At 37.6% G+C, this 20848-nt stretch overlaps 1 protein-coding gene across 1 annotated transcript in view; it reads right to left on the bottom strand.

Moving 5' to 3' along the window:
- The window catches only part of C26H14orf39 (chromosome 26 C14orf39 homolog), a 33937-nt gene extending 13329 nt beyond the window's left edge, over positions 1-20608 (bottom strand). The window contains exons 1-12 of the mRNA XM_058655348.1: positions 20547-20608; positions 20402-20458; positions 19367-19493; positions 16195-16284; positions 12532-12719; positions 12396-12438; positions 9120-9240; positions 7575-7663; positions 5718-5848; positions 5026-5102; positions 1150-1211; positions 998-1056 (exon numbers count right to left, since the gene is read on the bottom strand). Of these exons, the coding sequence (XP_058511331.1) occupies positions 998-1056; positions 1150-1211; positions 5026-5102; positions 5718-5848; positions 7575-7663; positions 9120-9240; positions 12396-12438; positions 12532-12719; positions 16195-16284; positions 19367-19493; positions 20402-20458; positions 20547-20595 (1093 nt within the window). The 5' untranslated portion in view covers positions 20596-20608. The remainder of the gene's footprint in view (positions 1-997; positions 1057-1149; positions 1212-5025; positions 5103-5717; positions 5849-7574; positions 7664-9119; positions 9241-12395; positions 12439-12531; positions 12720-16194; positions 16285-19366; positions 19494-20401; positions 20459-20546) is intronic.
- Positions 20609-20848: the final 240 nt, after the last annotated feature.

Below are 20848 nucleotides of genomic sequence, written 5' to 3'. Positions count from 1 at the left end.
ATGGCACAGATCAACTGGAAATGTAAAATACAAGTTTTTCTCTCAGGAGAAAGAAGAGAGGATATTAAAATTGAGTGAAATAAGTGTATTGTGTTGGGCAGGTACACTAAGAGAAATAAAGCCACAATATGTTATATGATTGCTCCTAATATGCATATATTTACATAATTTTCATGCTACCAAATGAAACATCTTTTCCATCCTAAAAATAAGTCAGTAATCAGAAAAGAAGTGGTGAAAACTAATCAATGGCATAACTGTCATGGACTATTTGGTTACCAAAATATGTGTATAACATACTCTACATAGATACATGTGTATATTTCTATATACGGGCAGGTATGCACACAGGTATGCTGTATGTATCCATATGTACATATGGAGAGAGTGTTAGTAGCTTCAAGGGTATGTCACAAGCTCTAACAACTAGTTGATTTTAGAATAATAAACTCAAATATATATTATGTAAATTTATGTGATTTTATTTAAAGCAAACAGACCAAGATAGTAAAAAGATTAGTGTAAAAGAATATAGTAGTATTATTTAAGTTTTAAACACTAGAAATGACAAAACACTGTGAGAGAATGGCTGGATAATTATAGCATATCTATACAACAGAACATTACAAATAAAATCTACTTGATGATATGAGGAAATATCTCAAATGTGTATCAAGTGAAAAAGGATGCAAAATTATGTACATGGTATAACTTAAACTTAGGAAGCGAGATGAACAAACCACACATACTCATAGGAAGAAAAAGAGAACATTTATCAGTATATATATCATGTCATTGAAGGCTGGTGACAATATTTTTGGTTCCTTTGTAATTTTCTACAATGACTGCATTTTTTAAGAAAAAAACTTGCTTTAAAGCCACACTTGCATAGTAAGTTAAACAGAGACATAAACAATTCAAATAATATTTGTAAAGTACAAAATCCTATACATTATTTATTATCCCTACTTGGGAAAAACATGTACACAGTACCTACCCGTATGTTCCTTTTCAAACCACTGGTTACAGCTGGAATGCTTCTGTGGAGTCAGCAGTCTAAAATGCAATAAATACATTTTAAGTAATTTTCTAATTAGATATTCATAAACTGCCCCAGAAATTATGGTATTTCCTTATTTTAAAAAATACCTGAACTGCAGTAAATTTTGTGAACTTTTTGAATGGCTGTTTACCACAGAGTCATTAAATATCTGAAAGAAAAAAAGTATCAGACTTTGCTAAACTGGTTCACTTGTCATAACTCAGTGCCCTTTCATTTTATGAACTTCATCCTCATCATCATCATCATCATCATTATCAATACTGGCAACTGAACCTATTACATACAAAACATACAGCCAAATTCTGGAAAATGAGAAGTTTAAGACTCTCAAGGAATCTAATGTTTTTGACAAGTGTAATAACTATTTGTGGCTATACTTCTACAGTTTAAACTAAACCTTTTAAAATATTATCCCATCCATTTACATAGTAATGTAATCAATCTTTTCATTTTCTCAGTTGATTACCTGATTTTTGTGCCCCTCTATCCTGTAAAATGTTTCAATCTGCACATAGGAAAACAACAGATTAAAAGACTATAGCTTGGGCCTGGCGCGATAGCATAATGGTTAAGGTCCTTGCCTTGAACCCACCGTGATCCCATATGGGCGCGGGTTCCAATCCCAGCAGCCTCACTTTCCATCCAGCTCCCTGCTTGTGGCCTGGGAAAGCAGTCGAGGACGGCCCAAAGCTTTGGGACCCTGCACCTGCATGGGAGACCTGGAAAGAAGTTCCTGGCTCCTGGCTTCGGATGGGTGCAGCACCGGCTGTTGCGCTCACTTAGGGAGTGAATCATTGGATGGAAGATCTTCCTCTCTTTCTCTCCTCTCTGTATATCTGCCTTCCCAATAAAATAAATTAATCTTTTAACAAAAACGACTATAGCTCGAACTTTAAACAAAAAAGTATTTGAAAAGCTGAGTTTCAGAGACAAAGAAGAGACCAACAGACACAAGGAAATGAGTCCTCCACCTGCTGCCTCACATCCCAGATGGCTGCAACTGGCAGATCTGTGTGAGGTTGAAGCCAGGAGCCTGGAACTCTGTCTAGCTCTCCGAAATGGGTAGTAGGAATTCAAGCACTTGGGCATTCTTTCAGAGTCAGAAGTGGAGCAGCAAGGATTTGAACTGCTGTTCATATGGGATCCTGCCCTTGAATTTTTTTAGAAAATGCATATGAAAAACACCATTTCAATTCTTTAAGTATTTAAATATTACATACTAATATCTAATATTAGTATCTAAACTATTGCTTTATTAATGCTTATTTGAAGTCTTCCATTCTCCCTGTATTGCTGCAGATTTTGAATCCCTGATTTTTATGACTCAAGATTAAAAGTGTCTTATTTATTAAAATAACAGCCCTAATTCTGTCATTTTATTTTACTTTTAGATTGTGTCAATCTCCCTTAAAGAAAAAGTGCTATTACTCTGTTGATATTCATTGAAACAATGTATATATCTGTACATGACTCCTAGCACAATTATCCATATATATGAGAACATGCCAGGAAGTGAAACTGCTGAGTATATGCATGTTTAGGTAGTTACCTACTCTTCCAAGTGGTGGTATCAAATTATACCACTCACACTCTATCCTTACTTGATGGTGTAAAGCTTTTAATGGCTGCTAATTTGATGGGTGAAAACAGGAATTTCAAGGGCTTAATTTGCCACTATGTGGGAGGGGGAGGTGTGTGTGTGCGTGCACACGTGTTTGCTGGGGGCATTAGGAGAGTGAACCATTAAATGGGATTTCTGTTCATGTTTCTCTCTTCCCTGTCCCCCTTCTTAAATAAATAACTTTTATGTGAAACAAAATAAATAACCCTTTAATATCCTGAAGTATTTTCTTCCTTCCCCTGCCACCCCTAGGCTCCTAGACCCCTCGGAAGATGCTTCTGTGTTATTTTTAATAATCAGACCAGAATGTCTCAAATGAGATGCTACTGACATGACGGGGTAATTCTTTGTAACTGCTCTTCTTCAGATACGTTACAGTCAAGCAGCATCTCGCCTCCCCATTTTGATGATAGAAACATTTCCAGATTGTCAGATCCCTCCTGAGAAGTTAAAGCACCCCCAGTTGCTTAAACCACCGATTCCAAAACATAGGGAGAGGGAAAGTAAGAAAGAAGAGAGGGAAATAGATATTTACTTATCTTTCAGGTTTTCTGTTGATTTATTCATGTTCTATTTTTCAGCCTATTTAGCAATTTATGTTGTTTAGAAAAATGTCCATCTCACCTAGATTTTTTAATGTATCAGTGTGAAGTCTTACGTAATATTCAGGATTTTTGGTGGGAGCACTGAGCTGGCCTGAGCCTGGAGGAGCCCTGGGTGCGGCTGGCACTTCAGTCTTCACTGCAGGCACTCTCATAGGAACAAGGGTGTCCCAACAGCAGTGTTACCAGAAAGTCCCCCCGGAAGCACAGGTCTCCTGCTTCGGTCAATCTTTCTACACCATCGATGGTGGCTCTCTCTTTCCAGAATCTGGAGGAGGTGTGGTACTGAAGCACGCCCCCACTCTCTTCCGTCGGTCAGCCTTTTCCTTTACCGACCCACTCTATTCCTGAACAATGCCCACATGTAGGTGCACCTTCCTCACCTTTTACACTTTATCACTATAAAACATCTATTTTTAATTTAAAATATTTACTGACCTACTAACATCGTGAATTGTGTTGACAGACTTTCCTAATGCACAAACATAACCGTATTCCTTAGGTGAACCAAAGTTAATTATTCTCGTAACATAATGTTGTTCAATTCACTTTGCTAATTATTATGGAGTTTTACAACTGTCCATTCTTGAGACTAACTTATGATTTGTTTTCTTTCACTATTACTGTCCTTGATGAATTCAGGAATTTTTACTAATTTCTTAAAATGATTTGCCTTACTAGATCTTACCAAGTATGTATAAAGTCCAGGAACTTGAGCAGTGGAAACAATGCAGCGTTTCATCTCCATCCCCCGTGCTCCCGGGGCCAGGCAGCATCACTCACACTTTCTCAGTGGCCAGTTCAGCTAATCTGTTCTCAGTCCCTCTTATTTTCAAATACCACTGCTTTCACATACATGTTTCCCTCTGAAGATCAACTGACTGCATTCTGCTAGGTTTGACTTACAGTATTCAAATCATTTGTAAATTTCATTTTAATTTTTTAATAACCCCAAAGTAATTTGAAAGTATTGTGAATTTTTTCAAGTAAACCAGTTTCTTGTAGAGAGATTATCTTTTTGCTTGATACTTCTCTTTTACATTAGAGTAAATAAAAACAACGATTCTTAGATTTAAGTTTCACTAGATGTTTTGGTTACTGTTATGAGTTCATGAAAAAAAGTTACACCTTCCATTGAGAACTCCCCGTGGACTATGTTCAGGAGGATGGGGAAAAAGGTGGTGCGACACCAGCAGTTACCTTCCCAGGTGGTGCCCTTCGTTCTTCACACACGTCCAGAACCCCCCAGGGCACCCACCTGCCCCCACACCCAGGTCCCGTACTCACTGTTTTCATCTGCAGGCAGTCCTCATCCTGCTGATCCTGATCAAAAGCAAGAGGAAACGGAGATTGAACAGAGGTTAACCAACTTAACTCCTATCCAGGAACCCAACCAAGCTCCCTACTCATTATCACTAGACTTCTATATAATGGAATAGTTTTCTCCTAACCGTGCCCCAACCTATAATTTCTCTCTCAATTCAATCCTGTTTTTCTTTCAGGGATTTCTCCTAGGTTTTGATCTACCAACTACAGGGCTTGGTATTTTTCATATATTTCTGAAAACTTCTAGAAGAGGGGAGATCATGTTCAGAACATCATACTGAAACTTTCACACTGAGGTTGCTTATAGTAGTTGATTTAATATTTACACACACATGTATACTCCTTAGTATATCTATTATTTCATTAAATATAAGAAAATATTTAATTTATGCTAGTAAAAAGTAAATACCCACCTGTGTATCATTTTCTTTTTGTCTGAAGTCAATACTGGCAAGCTTTGACTGCTTCACACAACTTTCTTCGCTTTTATCTAGATTATTAAATAGTACTACCTCAAATCAATTCTGGAGACAGAATCAAAAACCATCCCCAACATTTAACCTTATAATTTAAAAATCAGAACTGCATGAATTAAATTACAAATAGTGACTATAAAATTACAGATTGCCTCTTAATTTCTCACTACACAAAACTTAGTACAATCAGAATGTGAAATGACAGAGTAACCAACTAACAAAACTACATTTATGGCTACCCAAAGTTAAAGTGATGATATAAATGCTGGAGGGAAAACAGCCAATGTAATTAAATCTAACTTGTAAACCCATTTTATGAAACCACAGTCACATACAAAATCTGATATCGTAGTAACCAATATACAAATACCATTAACACAAGTCCCACTTAAACTCATACTGTTTACACATGATTCCTCAAGTGCAAGAATTATTCACCCTCTTCTGATAGCTGTGCAACCAAATAAGAACATTTTCTTTTTCAAAGAGAAAAACAAAGCATTTACTCTAAGAATACAATACTTTGACCATATAGGTTCTTGTATACCAAATGTAACACAATATCTGTTTTTACTTCTTCTATATGTTTGCAAAGAAAATGAAGTTTATGAATAATAAATATACTGTACCTGTAACTCTTGGTTCTGAAGAATGTATCTTAATCGGTCTTACTAATTTCTGAGATTCATAAGGGAGAAATAATTTACTGCTTTGAGGAATTTTATTCAATACAACCACATGTTCATCTTTTTCAAAAATCCTAAAGAGAAGAATGGATTAAATATTAGCTAAGTAAAAGCTGATGTATTTTAAGGCCAGAAGAACATTTAATACTGTATGGTTAAAGCACCTCTCACTTTGCTGATAATTTAAAGGCTTGCCCGATAACATTAAATTGTTAGCAAGGTCAGAACTATTTCTTTTCTGATAAAGTCCAATGTTCTTCTGAGTATACTACACTTCTTAAAGGTATTATTGGTTTATATATAATGTACGTATTTTGAAAGGCAAAAAGACAGAAACAGGCCTTCCATCTGCTGGCTTACCTGCCACCAGACCAAAGGTAGAAGCACAGAACTAGACACATGCTTCCCCATCACAGAAATGTCTAAGTGTCTGACCCATCACCTGTACCTTGGGACTTAACTCATGCACCTGAGCTCCAAATGTTTCCATAACTCCTGCACCAAACTCCTGCCCCAGTATACCATTTTTATTTTTAAAACATAAGGGTCATGAAACATGACAGCGTCCCATGAAAAATGTCTGGGCTTAAATTACAGCTCTGCTCTCAATTCCAGATTCCTGTTAATCCATGCCCTGGGACAGTAACTGGACTCCTGAAGCCCACTTCAGAGACCTAGATTCAACTCCTGGCTCCTGGATTTTGCTCTGCATAGCCCTGACAACTCTGACCTTTTACATGGTTAACCAAAGGAAGGAAAAATCTTGTTGCAAAACCCCCTTCTTCTGCCTAATTAAAAATTTTAACCACACTAGTATTTCAGAGTTAAAAATGATTTATACAGATACACAGAAACATATCAATTAGTATGAATACAGAGACCAATAAACAAGTACTATATACATCTCTTATACGTTTTCTATTTAAAGAACAATTTTGTTAAATTTTTCCTAATTCAAACAGAATAAATGCTATAAAAATGCAGTAACTCTCCTTCTGCTTGCCATTGATGGACATGTTCCAGGATTCAGTGAATACCTGTACATACACAAATTTAACCTCTTTTCCTTACTAAGCACTTATCACACACTATGGCCACACTTGCAGACTGAGATACAACAAAATCAGCATGAATTTCTTCTTTTCTTCACAATTTCACAGGTGTGTTTTTACCAGAGAAATCAATAATATTAGGACACAATTTTTTTTCTTTCTTATTATGTCAATAACTTTTACCTTTTTCACTCAAAAAAGGAAGCACTTTGTGCTTTGATTTGGCAGATACAAGCTGGGACCAAGTTCCACTTTAGGATTATTATTAAGTCAAATAAGGACTAATTGAACACAAACATGGTGTTACAGTGACAACCGAGCTGACAATCAGGGGGCTATTTCATGGTTAACATGGGGGAGTGGTATGGCAAGAGGTGGGAGTATTAAGGCACGAAATACAACCTGGATACACCAGACAAAGGAATGATCCTGAGCTGAAAGAATTGGATGGTGTAAGCTATTCAGAGCCATGCACAATTTAAATTTCTGCATTGTTCTTTTCTGGAATTTTCCATTTAATAATTTTGGGGCTATGATTCACTACAGGCAAACAACACTGTGGAAAACCAACATGAGGATTAGTTCATCATATTTCAGTTATTCTTGATAACAAATGAACATGATGAGGCGACACAAAAAATATATCTAGAAACTCTGTAAATATTAGTGGCTTGGGATACAATACATTCAAACTTTGAATAAGGAATATTTTACTCACATAAAACCCAGTGTTAAAGTTTAACCCTACCTTTCTTTCAATTCCTTTCTCTTTTCCGCACTTTTGATCTTTTCTTCCAGAGTTTCTGAAAGATTCTTATTTTCATAGAGTCTTGCAATCTATGAAACAGAAAAATGAATGAGCAAAACAACTGCCTGCAAGCAGTGTGTTAGCTAATAAATGTGATCTCTATATAATCCCATAATTTATAGTTTCAGTAGTATTCACCCTTATCAAAAGCTGCTGAAAACAGGGTTAAAATAAGCAATAAATCACATTTCTTTAACTCTTCTTTACATTCTATTAGCAAACATTAATTTGGGAAAAAAGAATAGTATTTAGAAAAGTAGATACTGATTACCAAATACATGGGCTAAAATTTTAAACAGTTCAAGAAAATATAATTAAAACATTCATTTTGGTGTCAGTGAAACCTGAACTTCAAGCATATGAAGGGTCATCAGAAACGTTTATGAAAAACAGGAATGGAAAAATATGCATGGATTTCAGACTTTCACACCAAAATAAACTGTTTATTTCCATATTTCTTTAAAACACCATTTTTAAAAAGCCAATTCTCATTAGTAAAATTATGCTTCTATCACTTGGTACTTCTTTTTTTTTTCATTTGGTATTCAAGAAAAGTTGATAAACACATCATCTTTAATAGAATTTCCAGACCTAGCATGATGCCTCAATTGGCTAATCCTCCCGTGCAAAGCATCAGGATCTCATATGGGTGCCAGTTCATGTCCTGGCAGCTCCACTTTCCTTCCAGCTCCCTGCGTGTGGCCTGGGAAAGCAGTTGAGGACGGCCCAAAGCCTTGGGACCCTGCACTCATGTGGGAGACCCAGAAGAAACTCTTGGCTCCTGGCTTCAGATTAGCTCAGCTCTGGAAACTGCAGCCATTTGTGTAGTAAACCAGCAGATGGAAGATTTTTCTGTCTTGCCGTATCTTTGTAAATCTGCCTCTCCAATAAAAATAAGTAAATACTAAAAAAGAACTTCCAAAAATAAAAGTCAAAATGTTAAGTATTACACTCAATTTTTTTTTCTCAAAACTAGAAAGTGACTTGATCGGTTCTCATCCATGTGAATGAAAACTACAACTCAGTGGACAGCACTAAAGATATTATCAAAAAAATCTTAAAGGCTAGATGTAATTGTAACCTATATCACAAAGACTATAATGTTCTAGCATACATCTCTAAAGATTGTAAACTACACTCATAGATTTTGCATGATTAGATCAATTTCTTTTTTTTAGAAACAGTTGTAGCTCTCTTACTGCATTTAAATTGTTACTAAGTTACATATCTTTTTTAAAGATTTTATTTTTCCCCTCTTCTTCTTTCTTCAAACATCATAAAAAACCAAACTGTTTTCTAAAACTCAAGTTGAATATATTCAGAATACAAAATCACAGCTGATTTCAATAATAATCTGAGGCAAATACATTGTCTTAAGTCTTTCCCTATACTTAGACTCTCAACTATACCTGTGGTAAGACTAGCAACCAACATTCCATTACACATATATGCTAAGATATTAAAAATATATAATCAAATGTATACCTGATTTAAATAATTGATTTCTATTTCCAGTTCTTCTGCTTCTTTCTTCAATTCAGACGAAATTTTGATAAAATTGTTGGCATGCTTAAGAATTTCTTGGGTTTTACATCTCAGATTAACTCTTTTTTTATGTTAAGGAACTATGTCATGCAAATAAATTTTATATTTATACTATATAGACTATTTCAAAACTAATAGCATGTAACTTTATATGTATATTCCACAGTAACAACAAGCAATACTAACAATATCTGGAAACAGAAACTAATGACAAACTAATAATTTATTGCTTCTGTTAAATATTGAGATTAAAATAATATTTGATCCAAATCATTGTTAGGGTTTCTTCTTTCTGCTAGCATTATCACAAGGTAATTTTTTACCCCCTTGTTCTTCTTACCAACCTCACTGTGTCATTTTGCATGATTAACTAAACATAATTAACTCAAGTCTAAATAAACTTCATGTACCGATTAGCTGTGCTTCAAAGCCAACATAAAATTTACCCAATTTCTTTTTTCTTCTATTCATTAGTGCAGAACTCAGAAGACAGGTGAATCTTCCACCTGTATTTTCTCCTTGAATTAGACTTACATCAATTTCAAATAGAATCTCCGATATTAATACATATCCTACATGATTATAATCTAAAATAATCTGCTAAGCTATCTCAACATCTGTTGAGGAGAATTTCAGATGATTGGAATAGAAATAGTGTACAAAAACTTCAAAAACAAGAGAAGCATTTGGCCAGGCTGTTGAAGATGTCTCTTGGGAGTGCTGGGGTACATTCCCAGCTTCAATCACAAACCCAACTTCTTGTTGCTGATCACTCTGAGAGGCAGCATGTGGTAGATCGAGGACTTGGGTCCTTAGTACCCACAAGGGAGACGTGGATGCAATTCTGGGCCCCAATCTCCCATGTGTGGACATTTGGGAAATGAACCAGGGAACGGAAGTGCTCATTTGCACGTGCTCATGCATGCTCATGTTTGCTCTGCCCTTTTAAACAAAAGCCTTATTTTATTAATTGCAAAGGCAGAGTTTAGAGAGAGGGAGAGAGGTCTTACATTCACTGGCTCCCTCCCTAAAAGGCCACAAAGCCTCGGGCTAGGCCAGGATGAAGTCATGAGCCTGGAGCTTCATGCAGGTCTCCCATGTGGATGCAGGAACACAGGATTTGGGCCATAATGCACTGCTTTTCCAGACACACTAGCAGGGAGCTCCACTGGACAAGGAGCATCTGGGACTCAAATCCTTCAAGGTGGTGGCCTAACCCATTACACCACAATGTTGAGTCCCCTGCTTTTCAAAATTATCAGATCTTTCCTATGTAGTCTCAAAATTAGACAATTTATATGTTGGAACACAAAAGTTCAGGTGAGTAATTATATGAATTATAAAGCTTGTATGAACTGTTATCATCAAAGTACCAATTAAAAAATGCTACATCTACATTTAAATCCATTTCTTCAATTCATTCTACCTCCATTTTTTCTTTATTTTTTATTTTTTTATTTTATTGAAAGGTAGAGACAAGAGAAAGATCTTCCATCAAGGGTGGGGCCAGGCTGAAACCTGGAAGCTGAAACTCAGTTTGAATCCCCAAGGAAGGTGGCAGGAATGCAGTTACTCCCCTGCTACCTCTTGGGATGTGCGTTAGTAAGAAGTTAGAACTGGTAGGAGAGCCAGACATGGAATCCGAGCACTTGACTAGAGTACCAAATATCAATCCCCATCTCCTGCTTTCCCCTTACAGGATGTTCAGCATCTACCACCCCTTTGGCCTTTCCCACTGAGAAGTTAATGTGTGGGAGCACAGCAAGTAGATAAAAACAGAATAGGCTAAAACTGAAATGAGCCAGCAAGCAGCGGTCCAAAGGACAGTTCAGGAGGAAGCACACAGAAAGCAAGGTAGAAATCAGGGATAAAGACGACTTAGTACAAACAGCAGAGCTGTAATCTGATAGGAAAGCATGTAAGGGATTACGGAGGCTGAGAGAGGATTAAAGTTTCAAGTTCATCAACAGGAAAGATCTCTCTGGCAAACAGGTGAGACTTAGATGAATTAACAACGACCTAAGCACATATTACAGTGGTACTCCACCAGAGCTGCTCACATTGTCTCTTCTACCAAACCACGAGCACCTTTCTACAAAGTCCTATGTCTTCCTCAGTACTGCCTGACACAGGGTTAGGTACTGAATAGATTTCTTTTTTTAGCATTTATTTATTTTGGGGGCTGACTTGATGGGTCAGTTAGCTAACCCTCTGTCTGCAAGCGCCAGCATGCCATCTGGGTTCTGGTTCATGTCCTGGTTGCTCCACTTCCCTTCTAGCTCCCTGCTTATGACCTAGGAATCAGAGGAGGATGGCCCAAAGCCTCGGGATCCTACACCCATGTTTAGGAAAATAAATAATTGTCAAAAAATTATTTTTATTTAAAAAGCAGATTTACAGACAGAAGGAGAGACAGGGAGATCTTCCTTCCACTGATTCACTCCGCAAATGGTCACAAATGCTGAAGTTGACTCAAAGCAAGGAATTTTTTCCAGGTCTCCCATGCGGGTGCAGAAGCCCAAGGACTTGGACCCATAAGCAGGGAGGTGTATTAGAAGAGGGTCAGTCAGACTAAACCAGCACCATAATAGGATGCAGGCACTGCAGGTGGAGGATTAACTTGATAAGCCACAATGCTGGCCCCCTAAATGAATTTCTCTAGAATAATTTCTAATGAATAATTATGACTCACCTTACTAATCCCCATTCTAACAAATAATAATAATCACTTGTTTTGACTGAACCTTCTTTGAAAACAAAGTGCAGGACAGTGCAGGATGTCTTTTGCATGGATTTGGTTGTTAAGACACACGACTTTAAAGCCACATATATAATTTATTCAAAAAACTACTTGAAAGGCAGAGTTGAGAGAGGGAGATACACACAGAGATAGGGAGAGATTTTTTCATCTGCTGATTTATTCCCCAAATGGCCCAAAAGCTGGATCCGGGTCAGGCTAAAGCCAGGAGCCAGGAACTCCAGCGGGGTCTCTCATGTGGGCAGCAAGGGCACCAAGCACTCGGGCTCAAACTGACAGTCATTAGGTCGCCAGCATTACAGGCAGTGGTTTAACTCACTATGCCACAATGCCAACCACATTTATCATATCATTCTCACCAAAATAACTTGATTCTGACACTTAGATATTAAGCCCTGTAACAAAATACAGAATACTTATCTAATAAAAGATATAAGTAGACACACTATTGTGGATACATGTGTAATGTCCATTTAGTAAGTGATGGGAATGGAGCAGGCGCTGAAAAATAAAGTCACAGTTCAGGCTGATTTATTACATTTTTCATTATAACAATATCATAATTAAAATAATACATTATAAAAATGTTAATACCTAGAAATTCCATGAGAATATTTTCATTTACTTTTAGTTGTTCAGAACATGCCAACACTCTGTTTTTAATTTCTTCATGTTCTCTTTTCTTCTCATAATACTCATGCGAATAGGGTGCTTCTGCATATTTTAGTTGGTATTGCTTCAAGACATCTTTATACTCACACATATAACTATGATACATTTTTCTATTAAGATGAAAAGAAATGATGCCTATTTATCATGAGTAGATACAGAGGTTTTATAATTACCACTTACTAAAGTCTAAATTAACCATACAAAGCAAGTAAAAAAAAAAAATCTCCCTACTCCTACTTCTCTCAATACTGGATCTGTTTCCAACTCTCCACACCTCTCAACTCCACTCTTCCTCACTCAGCGACTCCTTAAGTACTCCGACCCAACTTCAGTTCCCAGAAATTGGTACTATCCTCTCCAAGGTCACAAATCCAATCAGTCCAACTGAAACATCTCTTTACACTCTCTTCCTAATTATCACCTCAGCATATGGTTTTTTCAATCTCTTACTACTTCTTGAACCTCACTCTTGCTTGGTTCTGAGTTTCTGCTCGTCCCAATTCAGTTACTTCTGAAACCATGGGTTAGTCTTCATCTCCTTCAATTTGCTTTAGCTACAATTATTCCATGAAGCCACACCCCGTGCGTTACAACTCTGGATTAAGTTTTGCTCACACCCCACAAATACTTTACAAAGACAATCTTAGCATTATTTAGAGAAACTGCTCTGGCTCAACCCAAATATTGGTGGATATTCATGTCTTAAGTTACACGTGCTAAGTGGGAAGTTAATTCTTGCAAAAAATAATTACCTCTTTTTACTTTTTTAACTTATACTTGATCTGCAAGAATCAATTATTATGGCATATAAGCCTAATCTAATCTGACACCTATTTTTGTATAATCTGTGAGCAAAGAATGGTAATTAGAAAAAATCAAAAGTATTTCATGGAAAATTAAAATCATGTAAAAGTTAAATTTCAGTGTCTATACTGGATAACTCATTTACTTATACATTGTCTAATATTTCCCTGTATCACAACAAAGTGGAGTAATTAAAATAAGGACCACAAAATCTATTCAATTCTTGCCAAAAAAGTTTGTAAACCCTGAGGTAAATCAATGAAGTTTTTCTTTTTTTTTTTTTTCAAAGATTTATTGTTATTGGAAAGCCGGATATACAGAGAGGAGGAGAGACAGAGAGGAAGATCTTCCGTCCGATGATTCACTCCCCAAGTGAGCCTCAACGGGCTGGTGCGCGTCAATCCAAAGCCGGGAACCTGGAACCTCTTCTGGGTCTCCCACGCGGGTGCAGTGTCCCAAAGCCTTGGGCCGTCCTCAACTGCTTTCACAGGCCACAAGCAGAGAGCTGGATGAGAAGTGGAGCTGCCGGGATTAGAACTGGCGCCCATATGGGATCCCGGGGCTTTCAAGGCGAGGACTTTAGCCGCTAGGCCATGCCGCCGGGCCCAATCACTGAAGTTTTTCAATCTAGTTCTTTTATTCTTGAATTCTCTTTTTATGTAGTTTTTATCAAAGACTTAACTTCAAAACCTAATATTCACAATTGTTTGAAAATACATCTTCATATTTTAATTCTTAGATAAGCCATTCTACTTTCTTAAAGTATATTACAGCAATTAACTTTTCAGACAAAAAAGAGCACGTATAAGCAAATGATCCACATAATAAGAAAGATACAGAAAACAGCCTTTAATGGCCAGTATGTATACTTAACAATGTTTTAATCTTTCAATACTACTAAACTCTGTCCACTTAAGCAAGAGAAAGCAGCTCCTATTCTTCTAAATATACAATTGCTAATTAAGATCCCATTTAAAGCCCTCGCCTTGAACGCCCCGGGATCCCATATGGGCACCGGTTCTAATCCAGGCAGCTCCACTTCCCATCCAGCTCCCTGCTTGTGGCCTGGGAAAGCAGTCAAGGACGGCCCAAAGCTTTGGGACCCTGCACCCATGTGGGAGACCTGGAAGAAGTTCCTGGCTCCTGGCTTCAGATCAGCACAGCACCAGCTGTTGCGCTCACTTGGGGAGTGAATCATCAGAGGGAAGATCTTTCTGCCTCTCTTCCTCTCTGTATATCTGACTTTGTAATAAAAAAAATAAAAAATAAATAAATCTAAAAAGATCCCATTTATGTAATACTTACTGAAATGGTGTAAAGAACAGAAAATTATCTAAAGAAAGCAAAGCTTGGGTCACCAGTTTCAAATAAGACCACAGTGTGCCTTATTGATTCTGTTCATATTTCATATTCATATCCATTCTACCAATACAAAACCAGGCATAATGAAATCATGGATCCAGAACCATTATTATGTGTTTCCCACAACACCAACCTTCAGGAATGCCTGGGACAGGAATGGGAGATTAGAAGAAGAAACAAAGTAGCTGATAGCCCTCCTTCTTTCATTCATGATACCAACAAATTTATTCATTTTCTTTTATAAATGCATAGTATTGAGTTATCAGTCAAATTAACCTATGTGGCCTGTTTAGAAAGGAACTAAACAATGAAAGCAACAAACTAAAGTTAGCTGTTTTGACTCTAGCTCAGAGAAGTCATTAAATACTATGAGAGAGATACAAATTTGATTGCTTTAGTCTAACCCATCACAGGATCCCAGATGTAGCTCCTAGATCCTGACTGGCCTGGCACAACCCTGGCTGTCGTGGCCATGAAGAGAGTGCACAAGCAGATGCAAGATTTCTCTTTCTTTGTCTTTCCCTCTTTCTCTGCAACTCTTCAAATTATTTTTTAAAAATTCATTTTTCAGGGCCCAGTGCGATAGCGTAGTGTCTAAATCCTTGTCTTGCACACACTGGGACCCCATATGGGAGCCGGCTCTAATCCCAGAAAGCTCCACTTCCCATCCAGCTCTCTGCTTGTGGCCTGGGAAGACAGTCAAAGACGGCCCAAAGTCTTGGGACCCTGCACCTGCGTGGGAGACCCGGATGAGGTTCCAGGTTCCAGGCTCTAGGCTTCAGAACGGCTCAGCTGCAGCCGCTGCGGCCACTTGGGGAGTGAGACAATGGATAAAAGATCTTCCTCTCATTCTCTCCCCTCCTCTGTATATCTGCTTTTCCAATTAAAAAAATTTAATTTAAAAAATTGAAGTTTTTAGTTAAACTTGAATGCTGTTTGACGTCTCTTACCTTAACTATACTCATTAATTACATGTAATTTGCAAGACTATGTGATTATACACATAGTAAAATAAATCTACACATTGACTAGTGTTTCCCTATTAGCTTACAACCAGCCTGCTAAGTCAGCAGTCTGAAAAAAATAAAATACTCTTTAAAATATTTCAAATTTTCATAAGCTAATCCTATAATTATTCCCTAAATGTCTAAACATTTCAGTCATAAAGATTACTAATTGAAAGATTCTGCCATAATTGCTACCAGAAAACAGTTTATATCTAAAGCAATATTTAATCATATCCAGACAGAGCTTTACATCAAAAACATAATTTCTAATAGTACCCAAACAGTCCAAACTACATGTAGTTAAAAAAAAAAACTTCCTGTGGTGTACAAACTTCATCTAATTCATATTCTTATAAGACATGCCAAACTAACTTCTGGAATGAATTAGTCTAAATTAGTATTTGTACTGTACTTGTCTTTTTCAACAGTTTCTTGATAAACAGTAAACTGGTCCTGCATATAATCTTCATGTTTATGAAAAACATCGCATGTTGGCTTCCAGCTATGAGAAAAATTATTTGTAATTAGCATCTCAGAATAATAAACTGACACAGTAAAAAAATGACCGCAATCATTTAAAGACAAGTTTACGTCAGGAAAAGTATTCCTGGAGCTAGCACCATGGCCCCCAGGTAAAGCCGCCACCTGCAGTGCCAGCCTTCTATACAGGCACTGTTTGTGTCTCAGTTGCTCCACTTTGATTCAGCTCCCCGCTAATGAGCCTAGGAAAGCAGAACATAGCCCAAATGTTTGTACCCCTGCACCCAAATGGGAAACTGGAAAGCAGCTGCCATTCTGCTCGGGCCACTGCAGCTGCCTGGGGAGTGAAACAGCACAGATCAGATCTCCATCTCTCCCTTTAACTGTCACGTGTACTTTCATATAAATACATCATTCTTTATAAATTACTATTTGCAATCTATGTTTAATTACCATTCATCATTCCTATTTTCAATACTAATAGCCATTAATTTTCACCAAAAAAATCTTTTTATAGGGAAAGAGCTAACGAGGCGTGGCTGGACTCTGTATCTCTGACATGTCTACTACACATTCTTGCTCATTATCTTTCTATCATTATGTTTCCAAGATCTTTCAAAGAGTTAAAAGCTAAAGAAAACAAAATTCCCCTTTAAAACTTGTAAGGGGCCCGGTGGCGTGGCCTAGCGGCTAAAAAGTCCTCGCCTTGAAAGCCCCGGGATCCCATATGGGCGCCGGTTCTAATCCCAGCAGCTCCACTTCCCATCCAGCTCCCTGCTTGTGGCCTGGGAAAGCAGTCGAGGACGGCCCAGTGTGTTGGGACCCTGCACCCGCGTGGGAGACCCGGAAGAGGTTCCAGGTTCCCGGCATCGGATTGGCGCGCACCGGCCCGTTGCGGCTCACTTGGGGAGTGAATCATCAGACGGAAGATCTTCCTCTCTGTCTCTCCTCCTCTGTGTATATCTGGCTGTAATAAAATGAATTAATCTTTAAAAAAAAAAAAACTTAAAAAAAAAAAACTTGTAAGCACTTGATAATACACTCTCCTGAAATTAAAAACGAAAGCTAAAATGAATAGCAAAATCAGAATAAACTTACATATCTATTTCACAATTCTACTATGTAATTTGAAAAAAAATCAATATGAAAAATCTAGTATCGTCTGCCATGTTAGCTTTCATTTAAACATAGATCAAATAATTCCTTTTATTCTAGCTTTTTAAAAAAGTGGTTCAGATTCAGGAAGTATACATTTTCACTTTTGAAGCAAAGAAAATTATATGTAAGGATTTTTTTTACACAAAATCCCTCGCTCACCAATTACTGCACAGAACTTGTACTTCGTTTTGTTAGACCAAACTGCTATTTCGTTAGAGAATATTCTCCAAAAGAAAAAGGAAACATGTCTACACACAAAAATACATGTTCACTGAGAAGATAATTTCTATAAGTATCTCCATATAAAGTCCTCTAGGTTTTTTTTTAATAAGCATAACAAATTAATTAGGGGGGCAGCACTGTGGCACAGCTGGTTAAGTCACCACCTGTGACAAGAGCATACCACATGTGGGCCATTTCATGGTCTGGCTGTCCTACTATTGATCCAACTCTGCTAATGGCTTGGGAAAAGTAGCAAAAGATGGTCCAAGTATTTCGGCACCTGCTATTCAAGACCAAAACCCAGAAGAAGTTCCTGGCTCCACCTGGCCCAACCCTGACTGCTTCAGCCATCTGGAGAGTAAGTCAGCAGATGGGCGAGGGAGGGAAGAGAGAGATCATCCATCCACTGTTTGACTCTCCAGAACTGAGACGATCCAAAGCCAGGAGCCAGGAGCTTCTTCCAGGTCTCCCACACAGGTGCAGGTTCAGGACTTGGGCCATTCTCCACTGCTTTCCCAAGCCCTAAGCAGAGAGCAGGCTTGGAAGTGGATCAGCAGGGACACAAACCTGCACCCTTAAGTAGTCTGCTTCGCCACCATGCCGGCACCATTGGTTACTTTTGGTGCTTTCTTATCATTTAAAAAAGACTGAATTAAAACCCAAACAACTCACTAACAAGAAAACAAACATCCCAGTTTGAAAATGGGCAAAGGAATGAAACAGAGATTTTGCAAACGAAATCTTCTATTACGACAAATATAAAGCTTTATTCCCTTAAACAAATAAAAGATCTTGAAAACTCAAAAGATGATTATTTTAAATTGGGGCTGGTGCCATTGAACAATAGTGCCAAAATCATTTATGGGTGTTGGTTCAAGTTTTGGCTGCATTACTTCCCATTCAGCTCCCTGCTTATGTTCTGGGAAGGCAGTGGAGGATGGCCCAAAGCCTTGGGACCCTGCACCCATGTTGGAGACCTGAAAGAAATTCCTGGCTCCTAGCTTCAGATCAGCTCAGCTCCAGCCATTTGTGGACATTTGGGGAGTGAACCAGCATATGGCAGATCACCCTCTCTGGCTCTCCTGTGGTTCAACTGTGATTCAAACAAAAAAAATTTCAAAAATATTTCAAATTTATGTAAGAGTTATTTTATATACTGAGCTTATTTATATCAACTGGATGTTAATCAGCAACATCCTTTGACCCTGGCCTGGCGCAACAGCGTAGTGGTTAAGGTCCTCGCCTTGAACCCACCGGGATCCCATTTGGGCGCCGGTTCTAATCCCAGCAGCCCCACTTCCCATCCAGCTCTCTGCTTGTGGCCTGGGAAAGCAGTCGAGGACGGTCCAAAGTCATGGGACCCTGCACCTGTGTGGGAGACCTGGAGGAGCTCCTGGCTCCTGGCTTTGGATTTGCTTAGCTCCAGCAGTTGTGGCCACTTAGGGAGTGAACCATTGGACGGAAGATCTTCCTCTCTGTCTCTCCTCCTCTCTGTATATCTGACTTTGTAATAAAAATAAATAAATCTTTAAAAAAAAATCCTTCAGCCCTAACTTCATTTTTCTTTTGAACCTCTTGTAAACCCTTTCCATAGTGACAAGCAACAAGGCTTAATTATTTTACTTATAATATAGATTATTTTAATGCAATGGCATCTTAATCTATAAATACAAAAATCTTAATTAAAAGAATCACATTTATTGAAAGTTCCTTTAAATACTTACTTACTACAGTTGTCTTTAATGTCCTTGCTATGCTTACAGTAATAGCCAATTTCTTCGTCTGTTGTATTTATAGATTCACGTATCTTACAAATAATTGCTCTGCTTTCTTTAATATCTTCAAAACATTCTGGAAAGATGAAATGTTTGCTTTCTTGGGTTAGAAGTCATAAATTTCAAATAAATTAAAGTATTGTAAGTCACATAAAAGAGGCAGAAAAAGGAAGAGTGTGATTCATACAGCTAACGCCAAAAAGCAAAGAATCAGGGCTAGACTAACCCTAGTTCTAGAAGGATTTGTTTGAGATTTACAAGAAATAAATGTGATTTGTCCCTCATCTTTAATGTAATAGTGCTACATTATATGACATGTAAGGTCAATTGTATCTTACACTATGAATTCATATAAACACTATTTACATAAGCATGTAAACACAATAGTATGACTTTCTTTTCTGATCAGTATGAAATTTCTATTAATCAATTTATTAAATACACCTTTAACTCACTTGTTACTAGTAAACATAATAAAATTACAATTTCTTGAAAATGTTTACAATCTTCATTCTCGTTAAAGACAAACTTTTAAACTACTGAGAATCAATATCATATATGTAGAACCTTAAAATATTGTATTTAGTGAAGGTATTTCACTATTATTTTTTTAAGATTGTTACTCCAAGAAACATGGCATTCATTAATCTGAGTCCCTAATTTCTGGTGATTTCCAAAAGACAGAAAAAAAATTTTTAAACATTTGAAATAACTTAATATTTGAAATACTGTATCTCAAGAAATTTTTTTCTAAGGCAAAATCACTCACAAAATAATCAAATGCTGAATGCAGAAATTTCTTACTGAAAAATTTGACTTAAGTCAACTATTTTTTTCTAGGGCAAACAGCTCATTGGTAGTCATTACTGCAAACTGGCACAAAAGTTACGCCAACCAGAAATTACTGTCCCCGGTCGGCATCTATCATCTCATATCCCATAAAGTGTTAAGACAAAAATATCCTTATTATGCAGAACTACTTACTATTGATTCTCTGAATCACATCTTCTTTGGTACTTTTGTCTTGCTCATACTGGAAAACTAAGACGAAACAATTCTTTGTGACGTCATCATTAAATGTCAAATGAAAACCTACACCCCTCATTTTATAGTCCTATTTCATACCTACCAAATTCTAGCAAAAGCCTGTCCAAACTGACAAACAGGCTGTCATTCATCCTGGATACTAAGAGGAGAAACAAACATTTATAAGGACGGATTTTTTTTTCCTTAAGCCATCTACACCCAGATGCTGCCCACTAGGCTATGGACCACGTGGACTAGGAGCGACCCGCGGGGGTGGGGGTCTCCGCCTCGCGTGGCCCCACGTCCCACTCCACTCAAAGCGCTTTTCTGCTCTAAGCCTTCGAGAGCCCCACGGTCCGCGGACACTCGGATTTGTCAAGAGCCTGTGATTTATCATAACACATC

The sequence above is a fragment of the Ochotona princeps genome, chromosome 26 (genome assembly GCF_030435755.1).
Source record: "Ochotona princeps isolate mOchPri1 chromosome 26, mOchPri1.hap1, whole genome shotgun sequence".
Lineage (NCBI taxonomy): Eukaryota > Metazoa > Chordata > Mammalia > Lagomorpha > Ochotonidae > Ochotona > Ochotona princeps.
The sequence above is the reverse complement of the archived record's forward strand: the minus strand, read 5'-3'. Positions and strand labels throughout refer to the sequence as shown.